Source organism: Rhyacophila brunnea, unplaced genomic scaffold, assembly GCF_057557595.1.
Source record: "Rhyacophila brunnea isolate RB1 unplaced genomic scaffold, BYU_Rbru_1.0 scaffold_17, whole genome shotgun sequence".
Lineage (NCBI taxonomy): Eukaryota > Metazoa > Arthropoda > Insecta > Trichoptera > Rhyacophilidae > Rhyacophila > Rhyacophila brunnea.
In genome coordinates, this window is record NW_028232827.1 from 27,229,218 (window position 1) to 27,249,978 (window position 20,761).

The 20,761-nt window shown below is 31.5% G+C and overlaps 1 protein-coding gene across 1 annotated transcript in view; it reads left to right on the forward strand.

The window, feature by feature from the left end:
• The window catches only part of LOC147073889 (uncharacterized), a 670,186-nt gene that overhangs the window by 444,390 nt on the left and 205,035 nt on the right, over positions 1–20,761 (forward strand). Inside the window, exon 3 of the mRNA XM_085944702.1 lies at positions 8,415–8,615. Within this exon, the coding sequence (XP_085800828.1) occupies positions 8,415–8,615 (201 nt within the window). The remainder of the gene's footprint in view (positions 1–8,414; positions 8,616–20,761) is intronic.

A 20,761-nucleotide genomic window follows, 5' to 3' on the forward strand; every position in this document is an offset into this window, starting at 1 on the left:
ATTATATTTCTTTTATCTTAAAAAAGCACTTAACCTACTGGGAAAAAGAAAAAAAACCATACTTATTAAAAAATATATTTACCGAGGTTACCGTAATTAAGGAAAATGCGATGTTGATGTATCAATGACCGAAATATGCCTAGCCTTTACTCTACTAAGTATAGGGTTTATAGCGATTCGGCGCCGGGACAACTAGGCGCCACGCAATCGAATGAAATTCTAAAATAAATATACGTTCGTGAATTATTAATTAAATTTAGGTACTTTAAAAATATATATTTAATATTATTATATATATTTATTTATTATACAACAAGCTGAAGTACCTGGCTTTGCACAGGGTCGCTTCGTGGATACATTTATCTTAGATATTTAAAAAAATAATAAGTACTTAATTATCTTTTTAATATTAAAATATATGTGTAATACAATATGACAATATGAAAGTAATTCTAATAGGAGTAAAGGTCAAACAGGAGAACACCAAATTAAAATCGAATTCAAAATATGCAAATGTTGTTAATATGTAGTAAAAAACTCAAAAATTAGATGGAACAAACAAACTTTGTATTTTACATAATACTAATTTAGAAACCTTCGCAGGTGTGCGCACAACAACTGACAAAAGTTTCATCGCAATCGGATGAATGGTATAGGAACGCATACGAATAAAAGAAGAAGACGATTTTCTAATTCAGAAATCTTTGCAGGCGTGCGCACGACAACTCACCAAAGCTTCATTTCAATCGGATGAATGGTATCGGAACGCATACGGATAAAAGAAGAAGACGATTTTCTAATTCAGAAATCTTTGCAGGCGTGCGCACGACAACTCACCAAAGCTTCATTTCAATCGGATGAATGGTATCGGAACGCATACGAATAGAAGAAGATGGTTGTAGTAATTCAAAAACCATCACAATTACTGACGAAAGTTTTATTGCAATCGGATGAATGGAATAGGAACGCATATGAATAGAAGAATATAGAATAAAAAAGAAGAATATGGTTGTACTAATTCAGAAACCTTTGCAAGTGTGGGCATAACAACTGACGAAAGTTTCATTGCAATCGGATGAATTGTATAGGAATTATATGAATAAATGAAGATATAATGAAGAAGAAAAAGGTGGTTTTCCTAATTCAAAAACCTTTGCTAGTGTGCGCACAACAACTGACGAAAGTTTTGTCACAATCGGATGAATGGTATAGGAACCATACGAATAAAGGAAGATAGAATGAAAAGAAAGAAGATGATTTTTCTAATTCAGAAACCTTCGCGGGTGTGCACACAACAACTCACCAAAGTTTCATCGCAATCGAATGAATGGTATCGGAACGCATACGGGACAGACAGAGTTTTTTCGGAATCGGATGAACGGTATGGCAGCGCATAAAATACGAACAAACAAACAAACATATATTGATTTTTATATTTTAGATTATTTAATACTAAACTTGGCGAGAATTTAAATATGCATAAGTAAATAATGATTTAAATGTGCATATGTTTAATTTCCAACAAGAAGAGTGTTTTTTTATTTTACCAGGTTTTTATTAGCTCGTATTCTTGGTTGTCCGGTACAGATTTTTTCTTGTGTATCCGGAATAATTTTTTTCTTATTTGTCCAAGATTTGTATTGGACGATTAAAGATTTTTAACTAACTTTCCGACTAGCTAGACATTTGAAACTTTAGAATATATCAGAACACGACGACAATGCATTTTTTAATACTTTTAGCTATTTTTAACCAGAATCGAATTCATTTTCAGTTAATTCTGTTTTGTATGGAAAGTTATTATTGTTGGTTGCTAAGGGGGTTCTAGCAACTAAATTAATAATATATACGTGCGTTACTATGGAAATGAATATGAAATGTCAAAATGATATTTCAGTATTCTATATTTTTTGTTTGTTGCAAAATAGCAAAAAAAAAATGATTTGTTGACAATTGCCTTTTTTGTCCTAAATTATTAATACATAGAATTGTCAAGTTTATATGATTCAATAGAAAATTTAAAAACGTGGTATATAAAAAGCTCTTTTTGTCTTGTAATTATTTATGTAAAGCTTCAGGCATGATACCTACTTCTCAATCCGCAATGAAAAAAATTATGTTAAGAGCAAACTTAATTAAAACTACTAAGTAGTAGATAGAAAGTGATTAAAATTCCTCATCTACTTTCTGTATAGTATCTTAACTAACGCACGTATATTTATTTCATTTGACAGTGCGGCGCCCAATTCTTCTGGCGCCCAATTATTCCATTACCTTTATTATACCTTGGTCGCTTTCCTGGCTTTCTTGTCAATGGTGGTACAGATGGATGCTGTAAGAAGACATACCATCATTCACTTTTCACAGTTTATGATGTCACCAGAGTATTCAGACTTCCTCATATTCTTAGTTCCGGTTACTCTGGTGATAGCTTCTCGTATACTTTAATGTTATTCTTTTAATCGAGGCTGTTACTTTTGGTCATTAACCTCCATATTCAGATTTGAAATAGAATAGTTTCTTTTTGCAAATTAAAAAAAATTAAAAAGCGAATAACAAAATAAAATTTCCATATCGTCATGAAAATTAATAAAAAATCATGTTTGAAGTTAGTCGTAAAACATACAAAAAAGCGACAGATGAAAATAAACGACTTTACAATCAACTTCCGGCTTAATTCTAACAAATAGAGATGGGTATGACATTTTTTTAATACACGTACGATAAAAACGTACAGAAACAGAATCAAGAAAACTTATAGCTTTAATTGTAGAAGTCTCTAAAATCTTTTTAGTCGGGTAAAGGACTTTCCATTATGACAGCTTTGATTGCGGATGTATGAACCCATACAGCGGTGACTGTCATTAGGTAGGTTCATAGACTTGGGAATAATTTCATTGTATCATTAATTATTATATTAAACATTCGGTTAGTATCTTAATTGTTCTGCAACACATTTCAAAACTTGAAGCCCAATTGTTATATCTTGTAAACCTTAAACCAAACAAAAAAAATGTGTTTTTCAATTATATTTTAACAAGTCTTTATATAAAAAATATTACTTTTTATATCACCAGTGAACACTAGTGAATATTTATATTGTGTTTTCTGCATTTACGTATACTTATCATTATACAACATTATTTTTGAATTGACACCCATTAAATTTAAAAAAAAATGCATTCAAACATTTCTTGAATAATTTGATTGAAAAACGTGTTTAATATATTTTTTTAGTTATATTGATATATACACGTAAGGAATATATTTAAATATTATAATGTCATCTGCTGCGCGGTTCAAATATTTTTTTCATATCGTTATTGTAATAATAATAGAATATTATAAAATAATCTTTTTAGAACCATAGTAAATATTTATAGGACGCCACTGCTACGAGTCTTGACGTGTGGTGTTGATTAAGGGGGGACATGCTCGTCGAAGGTCAAAATTGAGTTTTTATTGTATTTTCAAACCATGATCCTGGACACTCCTTAAACGTTGTAGATAATCTATTTATATAATTTTAAAGCCTTATTATCATTTATACTTATTTTAAACATTTGATGACTGCATAAAGTATTTTTGTTACATAAAATAGTATTCTTTTAAACCTCTCGCTCTAATGTTTTAGAATATAGTCATATTTCGGTACATAACTGTGCAGTGGTGTTAAGATTTTTTACATGTATTAATTTTTAAACGCATTTATAAAACCATTAGCATAATTTATTACGAGATAATTTTTGTAAAATATTCACGATAAAAAATTATATTGATAATCTCTGTGATCCCAAATTTGACAAGAATTAGGCATTTTATTATTCAAAAAATCGGCAAGATTAACACATTTGAAGATGATTCTAAAGATATTTATTATAAGCTATGTCCTTGACCATTCAAGTGTGATAAACATCTTATGAATAATGATTGTTTTATAATAATTATTGACCTAAGAATAAGGTAGTGTTTTTTTGAAATACGCCATTTCTTTTGTCATTCCCCAGTGGTTAAGCTACAACATACGGCCGTAGCCATAAATTGACAAACTATAATTGAAGTAGGGAGTAAAATGATATTGACGCGCGTGTTTGAACATGTACCTAACCGAATTTTTTTTTATTTTTTTTTAAACGGTACATGTTCAAATACGCGCGTCAATATCATTTTACTCCCTACTTCAATTATAGTTTGTCAATTTATGGCTACGGCCGTATGTTGTAGCTTAACTACTGGGGAATGACAAAAGAAATAGCGTATTTCAAAAAAACACTACCTTATTCTTAGGTCAATAATTATTATAAAACAATCATTATTCATAAGATGTTTATCACACTTGAATGGTCAAGGACATAGCTTATAATAAATATCTTTAGAATCATCTTCAAATGTGTTAATCTTGCCGATTTTTTGAATAATAAAATGCCTAATTCTTGTCAAATTTGGGATCACAGAGATTATCAGTATAATTTTTTATCGTGAATATTTTACAAAAATTATCTCGTAATAAATTATGCTAATGGTTTTATAAATGCGTTTAAAAATTAATAAATGTAAAAAATCTTAACACCACTGCACAGTTATGTACCGAAATATGACTATATTCTAAAACATTAGAGCGAGAGGTTTAAAAGAATACTATTTTATGTAACAAAAATACTTTATACAGTCATCAAATGTGTAAAATAACTATAAAGGATAATAAGGCTTCAAAATTATATAAATAGATTATCTACGACGTTTAAGGAGTGTCCAGGATCATGGTTTGAAAATACAATAAAAACTCAATTTTGGCGTTCGACAAGCATGTCCCCCCTTAGGTATCAATTAACAATATTTATCCACTTAATGTATTAATCTGTTGAGTCATTTAAACAGTATCCATTACCTTTCTTAACAATAAAATAACAGATGATCTTAGAAGCAATAGAGATTGTTGCAAAAATCAACGTTTTTATTAAAATTCTTCTTAATACACCCAGGATGTCCGAACGGTAACGGCTTACAATTTCGAAGGTCCCGACTTCACGTATTTTTAACTTTCTGGGTTTTCACCATTTCGTTACGTTATTATTAAGACCTCGTAAGTCAAATATTATGGAAAAATGAAGTTTGTTCGACAAAGCTTAAACAAAAAACATTTTAAATCATATCAAAACCTCGGTTCGCCAAACTAGTATGCTGTTCATCTATCGATAAATTTAAAAAACTCGCAGGTCTCGTGGTTTCAAACATGGAATTAAAACCTCGTATTTCACACCCAGTGTTAGCAAATTCATCGATTAGAGAGGTGTTTAAAATATTGTTTGTATTACATTTCCTTCCCCTCAATATTCTTCTCAAACAGACTTACGAAGTTTTAATAGTAAGGTGACGATAATATTTACTTACTTACTTCTACCTCCTTATTTCTTAAAAATTGGCATCTGCAACGAGCCCGAAAAGTCGAGAAATGAAGCAAGACATACACACGGTAAAAACTCAGAAAGTTATAAATACGATAACAAACAACCGTGAACGTATCAAACATTATATTTAGTCTCGGGTTCAATTCCGACTCTGGAAAATTCCTGTGATGTTTTTTAATATACGTTTGGAGTCAGATTATGGAGATAATAAGTTCAGTAATCGGTTAATACTCATTTCTTGTAAACAGTTAGCACAGCCTCCAATCAATGTAGACTTATATTATGATTCTTTTTTGATTTAACATATTATAATGTATATTAAATCATTGGACTCTTTTTAATGAATAGTAAAGATATTTTCGTAGTATGTGGAAAATATGGAAATGTAGTGAAAAATATTGGTGAATCAGCACACATTTGGGCCGTGACAAAAGGCGGACAGTTTTCCAACGTCATATTACATACACATTTAAATATATTATAACATATTACCATATAGATAGATGAACAGATATAATAAATTTAAAAAATGTGCTTAATTTCAAAGCTATAAAAAACGTATATTCGTTATATAATATTTTTTGTCTGGAAACTTGAACACGTGCAATTCGCCGTATCACACTTTACCGTGAAATGTTGTATCGAAAATATATGGCCGTATATTAAAAAGCGTTCAACCTCTTTGGGTCGTTTAGCACTGACATAAAATTCATGTCTAAATAAAACACTGTTCTTGTCGGTTTACAGGAAACAGCAAACAAATTTTGAAAATAGCTGATATATTGGATAATTTGTTAGGTTAGGTTAAGTTTTCATTCTTAAATTCATGAATTTTGACAAAATCAGCTTAAAATTGAATTATAGTTCGTATCGAATCTAATAAAATTGGAGACCGTATAGTATAATATGGTCATCTCTTTCCGATAAGAAAGGTCACGGTGAACTGTGCCAGAGTAAAATTTTTTACGTACAATTTACATGTAACCATAATATTTACCCTATATAAAATAATAAAGTATTTAATATTTTAATATTTTATAATATTCAGTGTTAAATACAAACATTATAATAATTTATTTATTTAGGGTTGAAGAATGAATGAATCTAATTTTGATAAAAAAATATATTTTTATATTAAAAATACTATGTGTAGGTATTTTTTTTTAAATATACTATATTATACTATGTATATATAGTACATAGGGAAAAAGTATTGGAAAACTTTCCTTTTTGGTCGGGATGAATACTCTGCTCAGGCAATTACTTTAAAAATCGCGGAAATGTAAAGAAAGATACGATTTTCGCGTAATTAGAAACGGAAAAAGTGGGATGTCGACAAGTACCTACCTCTTTAATGTTATTGGAAAAAATCGAAGTTTTCGTTTTAACGAATTTTAAAGTAGATTCTTGTACCTGCCCCATTCACTTTGAGAAGAAGGCGGAAAATCACCAGAGGGTCGGAAAGTATGTTGGAAATTTTTGTTTTTTTAATTAGATAAGTTTCGACTTTCAATTTGTATTTGAAAACATTTCATAAAAGGTTCTTATTGATTTCATTTGTATGATTACTTTGCAATTTTGAGAATCTATTAGCAAATTTGCTGATCTATATTAAACGTAAAACAATACAGGTATACCTTTAATTAATTCTTCTCGTTTAATATATACGGTTACATTAAAAAAATCTAAATCTTAAATACTATATTTAAAATTGAAATCATCAGGTTGATTCTATGCTAAATGACAACCTCGCCTAAGGAACACAAACATAATGAAAGTAGGATACTTTCTGAATAATATTTAAATCTCAAGTGTGGAAAAATATGGGGTAAACTTAAGTAATTATAATTAATTTAAATAATTAGGTTTCTATCATTCATACTTAACATCAAATTACGTTAACGAAACGTGCATTCAATATTGATAATATTTAAGAAGATTCGGTTAGGTTTTGTATTTGGACTGTCATTAAGGGGTAAAAGAAAGGCAGTTTCAGAGTTTTGGTCCATGGGGACTAATTTTCTCATCTCCATCCTATCAATAGAATAGATTCTTAGCTAACTATTTCTTTTATTCAACGAATAATTCACAATATTTAAGAATGTACTATTTTAATTATTGAACATACATAATTCTACCAATTCTGCAGGTTCGATTCCTGCCGGGTGTATTTTTTCGAAAAAGATTTTTTCTATTGGCTATATTTTCTCATGAGTGTTTTCAGAATTATGTATGTAGAATAGATTCTGTTTTGTGCCCACATTTTCTGAGAATGTCCTAAAATGTGTATGAAAAAGGAAGTGAAGCTCATGTCGGTTAAACCAATTATTGAGCCTATCGGGTCATCCGACCTGGTCGCAATGCAAACCAATTTTATGACATTTAAAAAATTTAAGACGTTACTGCCATAGGCAAAATACCTTTTACTTATATTGTTGGGCAGTTTTTTTGTTTACTACAATTTTCAATTTTACTTCTGTATGCTCTTCTCTTCCATGGGTACTTTTAACTTACAATCACATTAATTCAGTCAAAAAACATGTGTGTGTATGGCGACCTTAGTCTTGGTTAACTCATCTTGATATATTCACGGTCATTAAAAATACTGTTGCTCTATATCTAAATGTAGGGTCCCGTTGTTTTGTTCTGTAGCCTTACAGCAAATAGCTCTAGTAATACGATAGAGAGCACTCGGATTGTATTGCAGGCTGCAGTTTTCGCATCCCGAAGAAGATCATCCAAGTCGTGAAGAGCAGAACGCTTTACCATGCTGTCCACTGCCGTGTATTCTGTACTGCACTGTGGGTCATATGCACCGTTAACTTGCAATGCTTTTGAGGATCTTCCCCTCCTCAATCCCTTCCCATCTGTGAGGTGACAAACAGTAGTTTTAAAGTCCATTATGCTATTCCGGAATAATGACCATTTTCATTTACGGCTCTGACTATTAGTTTTTTTTTTAAATTTAAATTCCTAATTTTAATGTATATTTTCTTTCTGTTTCAGCTCACGTTCGACACGTTTACAGTCGGAAAATTCGTTTCGTTCACATCAGAAGGATGCCCAGATGGACACATGAGCATCAGAGAAGAAGGGCTTCCAGCTCCTCAGGGCCAATGGTGTGGCTCTGCTTGGGGGTATACAGTCTACTACAGCGAAAAATCGAGCCTAAATTTGACGTTAAGATTGGATCGACTTAGTCAACAGGTAAGACACTTAAATATTTAAAATACAATATATCAATGGTAAATACAATATGTCTTCTAGTCAATCGTGGGATAGATTTTTTTTGTTCGATCGCGCTATAGTATGCCTATTGAAATTGAATCGAGAAAACATTAAGAAAAACGTACATTTAACTTACTTTAATACAATTTTATGTCATTAATAGGCCATCCATGGACTGCAACCGTATGCGGTTTCGAACCGTATACCATACTAATCTTATCTTTTCTGTTCATGGAAATATATTTTCACAAAGTATATTATAAAATAATCTGATCGTATCCGTTTATACCATACAGTTAGACTTACAAATTTAGTGAAAATATATTTTCATGAACAAAAATCATAAGTTTAGTATGGCACACAGATCTAAGCCGAGATTGAGATTCAATAACCGTTTTATTATTAATTGTTTATATTTCTTAAAGCAGCATACGTGAAAGTAGTTTTTAAATTAACCATGAGTAAATCCGCGTGACCTCGTCGTATCACCTAATTCTTATTTCATCACTCACGGCCTACCACAGGAGTGGGAGAAAAGGAAGATATTGTGTCCTAGCGCTTTAAACTGAGGCGGAGTCTCTCTTGGTTGGAATTTGAAACGCCACAGTGTCATCAGTCAAATTTAATATAACACGTGTATTCAAATTGATGAATGACAATGAAAGAGTGTAGTAGATCACTGCTAATTTTGACAGTGGATAGTAGATAACAGCCTACTTGAATTTGGACATGCTAATTGATGATTGGAGCCGATTAGTTTCAAAGTCGATTACCTTCATATTCCGCCGTTTTTAAATTCTCCCAAAAAACCTATAAATATATTAATTGTGACTGCACATGTACCTAACCTAAAAATTTTTTTTGAAAGCGGTACATGTTCAAACATGCGCGTTACCATGATCTTACTCCCTACTTCATGTATCGTTTGAGAATTTATGGCTACGGCTGTATGTTGTAGCTTAGCCACTGGGAAATGCCAACAGAAATGGCGTATTTCAAAAAAATACTACCTTATTCTTAGGTCAATAATTATTATGAGGCAAACATTATTCGTAGAATGTTTATCACATTTGAATGGTCAAAGACATATCTTATAATCGTAATCTTAGAATTATCTTAAAATTTGTAAATCCTGCCCATTTTTTGAAAAATAAAATGCCTAGTTCTTGTCAAATTTGGGATCACAGAGATTATCAATATAATTTTTATTGTAAATATTTCACTATAATAATGTCAACATAAATTTTTCTAATGGTTTTATAAATGCTTTTAAAAATTAATAAATATAAAAAATCTTAACAGCACTTCACATGGACGTACTGAAATATGACTATATTCTAAAACATTAGAGCGAAAGGTTTAAAAGAATACTATTTTATGTAATAAAAATACTTTATGCAGTCATCAACTGTTTAAAATAAATATAAAGGATAATAAGGCTTAAAAATTATGTAAATATATTATCTACAACGTTTAAGGAATGTCGAAAAAAGCATAAAATCTCAATTTTGACCTACGCGGCGCACGTCCCTTCTTAAGAATTATTAAAATTTATTCATACTATTTGAGAATTATGAGTAATCTAAGATATAACTGTAACTTAAAATTATTATATACCACCATCATTGTCTTTACATCTCTAGATAGTATGCTCAATGAAGGTATTTCCTAAGCATCTCTACTTTTATCGTTTATTATTCTTTGATTAACACCTCCTTCCCCTAAAAAATAATACCTAAATCTATATTTTAATTTAAACATTTACTGTATTGACTTATAAGCTTTGTATGTGGTATGATATAATATTATATACCGTGTTTAAATAGCAAATCACGAGAAAAATAAGAGTGCCGTGTGTGTTTTTCTTAAATGAATCACATAAAAAGTATCCCCCGAAAGATAAACGTGTGCTCCCATGTTTAGCAGACAGTATCATAACTTAGACGCCGCACAAGAGATTTCCTCTTGCGCCTAGGGACACAACTTCTTATATCTTACGAGTATCCTCCACAAAACATTCGTTCACATTATTACTACAGAGAGAACAGGATTGTGTTATAATGGCAATTTATACTGTGGATTTTTTGGGTCCTTCATATAAATTCAAGTAAGTAGTTTATCGTCAAAAAAAACTACAAATAATGATTTTATTTGTACTTGAGTCACAATTGAGTGCATTCTAGTTGAATCTATCATCTTCATTATTTTTTTTACTTGATCCATTCTTACTAAAAACAATACGAAGTAATATTGTTGACTTATTGATTATGTTTGAAACTGTAAATTCAATTTGTAAATACCCAAAAACCTACTACAGTAGACATAAATGATCAATTGTGACACATTTCACGTTAATTTTTTTCAAAAAAATATTTCAATACTTATGAATAATTTTGTATTGATCAATAAATTCAGGCGCTCAATCAATATTATAGTACATTAACTTTTTTGTTGTATGCTCAAATTATCTTCTATATTCTTATAATATATTATATGTACATACATATTTACCTTCACATACCTATATATTTTTACATGATACCTTATTATCATGGGTTACTATCAAAAGTTGGTAAGTCTCTAAAATTTAGAATTTAATTATGTTGTGGAGTAATTGCAGTAATTCAAAGTTTGACATAACCCCTAAAATCGTGTATATTCCTTATCTCTTTCTGCTCTAAGTGCATGTTAAATATATCGGATGGTATTTTATTCTAACATACATTATTATTATTTATATAATATAGACACATAATTCGTTGTTCCGTTAATACTTAAATTATCGACTAACCAACTTTTTGCCATTATTGTCTTCAAACTCATTTTTTTTTTTAAATAGTTTGAACATTACAAATTTACAACATGGAATATTATAAAAACAGAGAAAAGGTGTTAAAACAGTGTAAAGAAGAAAGAAATATATGCACTATCGTAAATGTAAATATATAGAAAAATTATAAAAAAAAATATGAATCATGGAAGCACACCGACTGAGCTAAGTGAACCCTATTTTAAAAATTGATAAGACAACGCCCACCTATTTACTCATCACCACGTAGGTGGAATATATAATTTGTTATGTTCATTATATGTAAAATAAATAAATTTGATTTGATTTGATTTGAACATCCGAAGCGATTTGGTTATCAAAAAGAATTCGTGGCGAAATATTGATATCTTTAGCATTTAAACTACAGTATGTAAGCATACTTTGTTTATAACACATTTTTCCTAATTTTAATATTTTATAAGTTTTAAATATATCAATGATTATAATTATTATATTATTTCTTTGTTAATAAAGTTCTATAGTTCCAAAAGATCATGACTCACATTTTCATAGTTTCTCGAAGATGCGAGAAACCGCATTTTTGTATACTTTCGTAAGCAGCTTTATAAAACTAAGAATTTCCCAGCTTTAGTTCTTGATAGAAAAGTGATAATATTAAAACAAAGCATTTGGTTTATTCTACGATACTTCAGATATTTAATATGCTAATAGCTGCATAGTTCGGACATATCATAATATTGAAATCATATATATAATAAAATAAACAGATAATGTTTTTATATAAAAAAATGCTACAAAATATTTGACCATAAATTTTATGGTAATCCGAAAGTCATAATCGCTGAAAACATCGAAATGCGACATCGTACTATTTGTAATAACTACATGGCCCCTACATCTTAAAGCGGGCCCCCAGGCCAGGATCTTAGGCGGGCCCACCTACCTATCGCTAAAGATAAGGTCAGTGTGATGATCTAATACTAAACTATAGTGTTTTTACTATTATGATTTAAGTATATCAATCATCATATCACAATAAAATGCAATGCACAACCACATATTTAAAACATTTAATAACCTTGTAGTAAGCGACTTTTGTACTATTAGTATACATTTTTGATGTATGTACATCTCACTTAGCTGGTCGACCCACCACGCCGCGCTCCTTTTATGCCCGGACCCCCAGGCTTGAACCCTGTCACCACTCCTCCCTTGTGGGACCGTGATGTACTATGCCAGTTAAGGCAATACATCAGTGAAACGGAAAATAATTTTCAACTATAGGCGCGACGAAATTTTGGACTCGCTGCGATTCGGAGAGAGAACGTCGAGCTGGGAACGCGTCAATTTGTTTCGTGATGGCGACGTGGGCACCCATTTACTTTAAAAAGATTACATGTGTATGAATATATTATTATTGTTACTAATAGAACAATAAACAGAACATGAAATGGACGCATTTTGGATTTATATGACAAATTATATTTCGTTTGGCATGCGTCATTTGCACCCGCAATCCGCGCATCGCCTAGCCACGATTTTTCTTCGCCTAAACTGAGGTATAGCCTTAATGCAATCAGCATAGTAAATCTTGGCTAATTTTGAATCGATCTATGCTCCGTGTTTGATTTGAGTAAAAAAGGATAATAAAATATTATACATTGATTATATCCTTCTTTAAAAATTAATCACATATGTTTTTCTCAGTACTGGTATTTTTCATACTGGTAAGTTAGTCGTTCGGCAAAGTAGACTTTCTTATATTAATACGTGATACGGGAATTCATAACATAGCGAATCCTGCAAGTGCCGTCGCAACGGGAGTTCTATTCTCGCCGCGTACAAGTGACGTTTTTACCATAATTTACGACTGTTTGCAAATCCTTGAAACTTTGCAAGTGAGCGACGGTGTATGTGTACTCTACTCTTTGCGATATTTACTCTCATTTATATTGTCTCTTGGTAATATGTTCTTTTGGTGATAAGTTCTTACTTGTTTGAAAATATAGAGTGGTTAGTTGTATCTACAGTATTTTGGCGATATGTACCTACTAACAGTCATTTATGGTTTCGGCAGAACACAGTTTTAAATACAAACTCTCAATATTCATTAGATTTAGTTAGTGGAATATATCATGACATTATGAATTCAAATAAGTAATAATATGCACACAATCTTTATTTACAATACATGTAGGAAAAAAATTTCATCAAAATATAAATCAAAAAAAAAAATGGATTTACTGTTTTCTTAATGTTCATATTTTTAGTACACATTGCATCCAAATTGTCTCTATAGTTAAACAAAGATAAGTTATATTTAGGCAGTAAAAATACACAAATAGGTACAAAAAAATAAAAATATAATGCAAAACAAAAAATACATTTAAATAAGAAAAGAATAAATTGATGTGCTTGAAGTTTTTTTTTACCGAAAAAATATCAAAACTATGACACAAATTCGTATTTTGCATCGTTACATCGATTACGGTAGAGTTTGTGTTTCAACTACACCCAGATAATTTATTTATTTAAAGATATATATGTATATATTTATACACACACACATATTTATTTATTCTTTTTACCAATAAAACATGCCTAACCACAGTAGTGTAGTGAAGCAATAGTGAAATTACTAATAGAAGTGAAACAATAATAAACACATAGGCTTTGAAAAAATCACATAATATATTGTAACCTCACCAAGAATCAATCCCGGAGCAACAAATGAGAACCCAGCACCTAATATATTATTATGTCAATAACCTTTTTATAATAATAATATTGTGCCCATAATACTTCGGTTAATTTAAAAAGTAAATTAACCAAATTATACATACAAATTTAAATGACCAAGGTCAATCCTAAGCGGATTATATCGCACCCGGGGAATAATAGTAGCACAACTCAAAAAAGTTGTTTATGCAGGAGAGCAGTTTGAATATTTTATTTTGGTGTGTTAAATCAGTTTTTTTTTTTAAATTACTTTATAATAGCGTGAAGTTTGCACACTTGAGTCATCTCATTTTGAATATTATTATCCGCAATAACAATAGCACAACGATTATTGTGCCACTATTTCTGCTTGAATTCAAGTAAAATGTTATAACATGATAATGACAAAAATGCTTTTAAGGCCACCATTATATTATTTTTAAGAATTATGCCGCTATTTGTGCGGATAGAAATGATATCTTGGAACATTTCTGCATACTTTACTAAAGAATGACAAATTTGGACTTGTGCCACTATTATTCCCCGGGTGCGATATTGACCTCAACAGAATGAAGATTGTATTCACAGATTTGTTAATTGTTCAACCTTTTAGAACTATATAGTTACTCTGCATCCTAACAAACATCGAAAAAAAAATAACACGTGAATTTACCGGACCCGGAATTCAAACCCGAGACTCTTATTGTTTTAATCTGACACATTGTCGTTTGGCCACCGTGGTACATTGATAATTATGATAAACCATCATTAAAATAATATTCCAACATATATTTATAAAAACATGTAGTTTCTTCTAAATTAAAAATCAATTGCAAAGTCTCTCAGATCTGGTCTTACAACTTTTAACGCAGGATACATACTCTAACTTGAGTTAAAAAATGCGTTTTTGTGGCCACTTGCGATGTATGCATTCGGTGTCGTAAAAAAACAACTTGTGGAATTGAAAATTTCCCTTCAGCTACCCGATATGTTTAAATTACAGTTTTTTTTTTTTTTTTTTTAAATAAATTCATCAATTCTGATTTGTTATTTATTTGACACCAAAATACTTGCAAACCTTTGATATTCAATGTTTTCATACTGCACAGAATCGAAAAGTCCACAAATCTTATAAGTCATGCCCCAAAAATATCCTGTCTTATATTTCGAGACATTTTCTGCTATCGTGCTTTATCTATAGTGTATGAAGCAAGTTGCATAGCTCCAGCTCCGAATGATAAATCGTCACATAAGGAAGACTAAGATAGAATCTTGTGATAATGTTATCAAAGAAAATCCGGTGTCACTGCGATATTTATTGGTCCGACATTTCGCTTTGCCGAACGGTTAGTTTTAGTTTTTCAAATACAACCTTTTTTTCGAGTCTCGTGCACATTTTTTTTTGTAATCAGTGATTTTTAACGATTCAGCATTTAATAACATTTTTTTTTCAAATGAGTTTCGTAATCTTAAAACGAGCACCAATTCGTTTTTATCAAGTATGTTGTGTGTCTACAAATACTTCAAATAATTTGAAGAAAATATCCTAAACTTTGTTATTTATTACATAATAGTGGGTGTTGTGGATCAAGAAGTTGAGATTTGGTGGTTGCTCCGATGGATGGAGGAGCGAGTTTTATTTACTTACAGCATAAACAGTCAGTATAAGAGTATGATTACAGTAGTTATGTTGCAATACTTATGATACTGTTCCGAGGTCCGTGCCTCGGTTGAATGAGATTTTTGACAGAGCGATACAGAGACTGAAATACTAACATACCGGGAACTTATATTCGAGTGATAAGTCCAATAAAATATGATCTGCTATTTATTGACCTACTCACAGTCAAAATAATATCTTGAAAAGAATATTTAGGAAATAATTATTATAATTGAGTCAGCTATTTTATATGGAGTTTGCGTCATCGGATATATAATAAAGCTGATTATGTGGAAAAACGGATATGCTGAAATTATCATTTCAGTCAGTTATTTACTGAGTTTGCCATAATTGGACACTACGGTAAATGGGTGTTATGGAATTTGAAATTGCGGTAATGTATTTAATATCGCCGATTACGCGATACGGAGTTGTTTATTAAAATAACAGCTTAAGAGATTTCAAAATAAAAAGAAATATAGGTATAATCGTGCTTTTAAAAGAAAGAAAAAAAATGAATTAAAAAAAAATGTTCGAATTTGTTCATTTAGAAAAGAGAGTACCTATTATAGCATTACAGAGAATGGCCAATGCGCCATAATACATAAATAATAAATAGAAAATATAAAAATAATTTAATTACAAATAACAACCAATTACCGTTATTATGTAAATATTATTAAAGTAATGTATTCCATTTACAATGTTATCGTATTTCAATACGTAATAGATAAAAATAGCAATAATTAACCGGTGGCTAACAACGCTTAAAACGTGGCTTAAATATAGTTTTTGCATTAAAAAAGTATTCTTTAGTGCATATCATGTGTACATTAATTCTTTTAAAAACCGTGAAGTATATTCAGAATTTTAAATTTATATTGTGCATAAGTAAATTAAGAAAACTGAAAGTTTAAATATAGTACCGTTTTCAATATAAAATAACGAATGAAGCTAATTAAAAATTATCTCACTAAATTGAGACTTACTAGCAACTCTGCATCGTGGTCTTAGAATGTAAATTGAAAATACATCATTTTTAAAAACTTTAGAAGCAATGCTTTGAAAATAATCGTCACCAGATAATAATATTATTATGTTGACTTCGTTGGATAGATGAAGTGAAGAAGGATGCTTTAGACTACTTTAGAGCTCTCTGGTTTTTAAGACTGGGCATAAACTGCTGGAGACTGTAACGTAGAGAGTTTGAAATGTTATGACTCGATTTGGGTTGTAATTATTGTAAGAAGATTTTTATCATTTGTTAATACTAAATAAAATTTCTTTATATTTAAAGTTATCAAAATAGAATCAATATTTAAATATTATAAAATACAGTGTAAAAAAATATGGAATAAATCTTTGGATTTGAAATCTTAAACACATAGACAGTAAAGAGGGTTGCATGTACCCGAATTCAATACGTGACATTGCCAAGCAATATCTTTTCGATAACGTAAAATGTACAAGTGCCATGAAAAAGATTTACAAGAACTGATAGCATGACTAATCGATCAATACAATACTAATATATGATAATAAATCCTTTGTTTTATGTGGAGTGCCACCACGGTGGAGTAGCTAGTATCAGAGTAGTCTTAAGTAAATAGCGCGGTTGTAAATTTTGCGGCTCATAAAATAACATTTGCCATTTTTTTGTAATAGAATAGTATTTTTTTACTTTCAACACATTTAATGATTTAGCGAAATGATTAACATTCTTTTCCCATTTAAAAATAAATTTTGTAGAGGTCCAAATATGTATGCTTCCTTTTGGATCGAAAATGGTAATAATGTATTTACTTACGTATTTCATTAATCATTATTACCAGTCTGGCTTAATTCACTACCTACTACATAAAGTCGTTTTCAATAAACTAAATCTCTATATATATAAAAATCTCGTGTCACGATGTTTGTGGTCGAACTCCTCCGAAATGGCTCGACCGATTTTTATGATTTTTTTTATGTATATTTGTAAGGTATGAGAATAGGTCAACAAGTATATTTCATACCACTAGGTGATTAGGGTATCTCTATCCAGAAAAAAATTCTTTTATTTTTTTGACAATTTTTTTTTGTATTTTTTTTATTATTTGGCATAAAAAATACTTATAACCCCAAATTTTCACCTTCCTACTTTTACCCTCCCATTTTTTAATCGTGATTTTATTATTTTTGTATGAACAAATTTAACCGTCGTTCGTATTTCAAACAGAACGAAATTATTTATGTTGTTGAATGACAGATGGCGCTACGTCCGAGAAGAATTCAAGAGAAGCGTCGCGTCATTTTAACATTTCATTCGGCATATCACAACGCAGTGCGTGCAAAATTTTGTACGATTTATTTTAATTTATCTATTTTTATGTGCGTGTATCAAAGTCACAATGCCAGCAAGACGCAAGGGAGGCCATTTGGGCCCTCAAACGAATAAAGCAACAAACATGCAAAATAGTAGAGCAGAAAGAACAGACGAACAAATCCAACAAGATAACAAAAACGTGCGTATAAGCATGTCGCAATTGCGTACATCCCAATCACAAGAGGCACGAGCTGAACGAAATCAACAACGACAATTGGAACGGAGCCAAGCGCGCCGGTTCGTAGTGAACACACGCAGAGAAAATGACCGACAACGCCAACAAGTACATCGAACATTTACATCCGCTTCGTTCCTTCGTCTCGCATTCGAGTACGAGCCAGATATTGAATATTCCGCTCATCCGAAAGTGCTGATTGGTGTTATGGACAAAGAATGTCCCCATTGTCATGCGCTCAAATTCAAACATGACTCAGCCGGGATGTGTTCATCAGGAAAAGTGCAACTACCAGAAATTGAGATACCACCAGAACCATTGAACGGCTTGCTCATCGGCACGGTTCCAGATTCAAACCTGTTCTTGAAGTCCATTCGCAAATTAAATCCATGCTTCCAAATGACTTCGTTCGGAGCAACAGTAATGGTTCACAATACTGCAGCAAATGGTCAACAATTCCATTCTACGTTCAAAATCAAAGGCCAAGTATACCACAAAGTAGGCTCATTGCTGCTAATGCCAAATGAACCAAATAAATTTTTACAAATCTACTTCATGGGCGGTGAGGACATCAATCATGTGGATGCACATTGCGGCTACAATAGCCTCAATTCGCCTAATGCCAGGCGCATCGTCGGCGAACTGGACACCCTGTTGAATGAGCACAATGAATTATTGAAATTCTTCAAAGCACACATGCACTAATTGCAAAGTGACAATCACGCTATTGTCATCAATCCTGATAAAACACTAGCTGGAGAGCACGTGCGTCGATTCAATTCGCCTGTTGTTGACGACATTGCTGGAATCATGGTTGGCGACCGCACATCGACGCGAGAAATCGTGATTCGAAGAAGAAACAATAATCTGGAGTTCATCGCTGATACACACCGTTCATACGACGCTCTCCAATATCCGCATCCGCATCCGAATCACAGGTAATTCATTCATTATGAACATCATTACTCATTTTGAATTGAGAAAATGAATGGTTGATGTTTTTTATTTTTATCGGCGGTCATCGTCTACAGCGCTCTATTTCTCTTTCTGTCATAGATCCCATCCCCACACACTTACGATACATTCGTTATTTTTTTATTTAACAACCAAAATATTCACTAGAAATAATTTATATGGCAGAACAAAGTTTGCCGGGTCAGCTAGTAAACTAATAACTAACTATTCATCACGGGCCAGAACATTGCATTGTCAAGTATGACGTAATTGCATTAACACTGCCGCCTCTAAGATTGATTAATACCTGTTGCGATTGTGTCTTTTTGAAGCAATGTATGCTACCTATTTTGACATAAAGATTTTGTGTAATTTATATTTATATATCTTGTGATTTTTTTGTGGTTTTACCGATGCTTTGACTGTGACTTGCTGTCATATCCCCTCTTTTCTTCTAGAAGAGGATCCGTCGATCAGGTCCTCACTCCTATTCTGGTAAATAATTTTACAATTTTGCCTAGCTCTTCCGTATTACCCACCGCCAGGACACCCTTCAATTCATCGACATTCTCATAGATATCCGCAATTTGCAGCTGTACTCTGTGAAGTTCATATTTAGGGCATTGTAGTGCTATATGTACAATGTCCTCTAAAACATGACATTCATCGCAGAGCTGCGATTTGCTTCTTCCCATGAAGACATCAAATCTTTTGCCCATGGTGTGCCCTGTTCTTAGCCTCAGTATTAACTTAAGCTCATTCCTCGTCAAAGGAGACTCTACAAACCAGGGCACCTCTCGTGGTGATGGCAGAATAGACTTACTCCATTTTCCCTTTTCTAATGATGCCCTATGGTGAAAATCTATCCACATACTTTGACCCATTTTCTTTATAGCCTCATTCCAGTCCAGGTTTTCTGGTATCTATCTTGTGAATTATGATGTCGTGTAACATGGTGTTGATTTATGTTCAATTTAATATCATGTATAGGATGATTTATTCATAAAATAGAAACACTTCCGGTTTAGTATTTATTCAGACTTCACAGAGATTACTCAACAATAACCGAGTCTCAGAGAATACTTCAAACGGTACACGAAAATAGATCAACAAGATAAGACGACTCACTCGACCCAATAACAAGATGAACTTCCCAAAGAATTGGTTCATCTCAGGTGGGTGTTGCATTTGACAACTAGATAACCACAATTAACACTAGAAATGAATCTCGATAGGTGCTTAGTTTCAAAATAGAGGACCTCAGACCTGTATGATCAACAGGGTCAGATATAATCAGAATAAGCTGAGGCTGTGGGATTGTAAATAAAAATTACTTGATATAGGGTTACCACAATAAAATTAACACCAGAAACGAATCTCGATAGTGTAAGTTGTTTAATTTTAAAATATAGGATCTCAGACCTGTATGAATAAAAGGGTCAAAGTTAATCAGTGAAAGCTG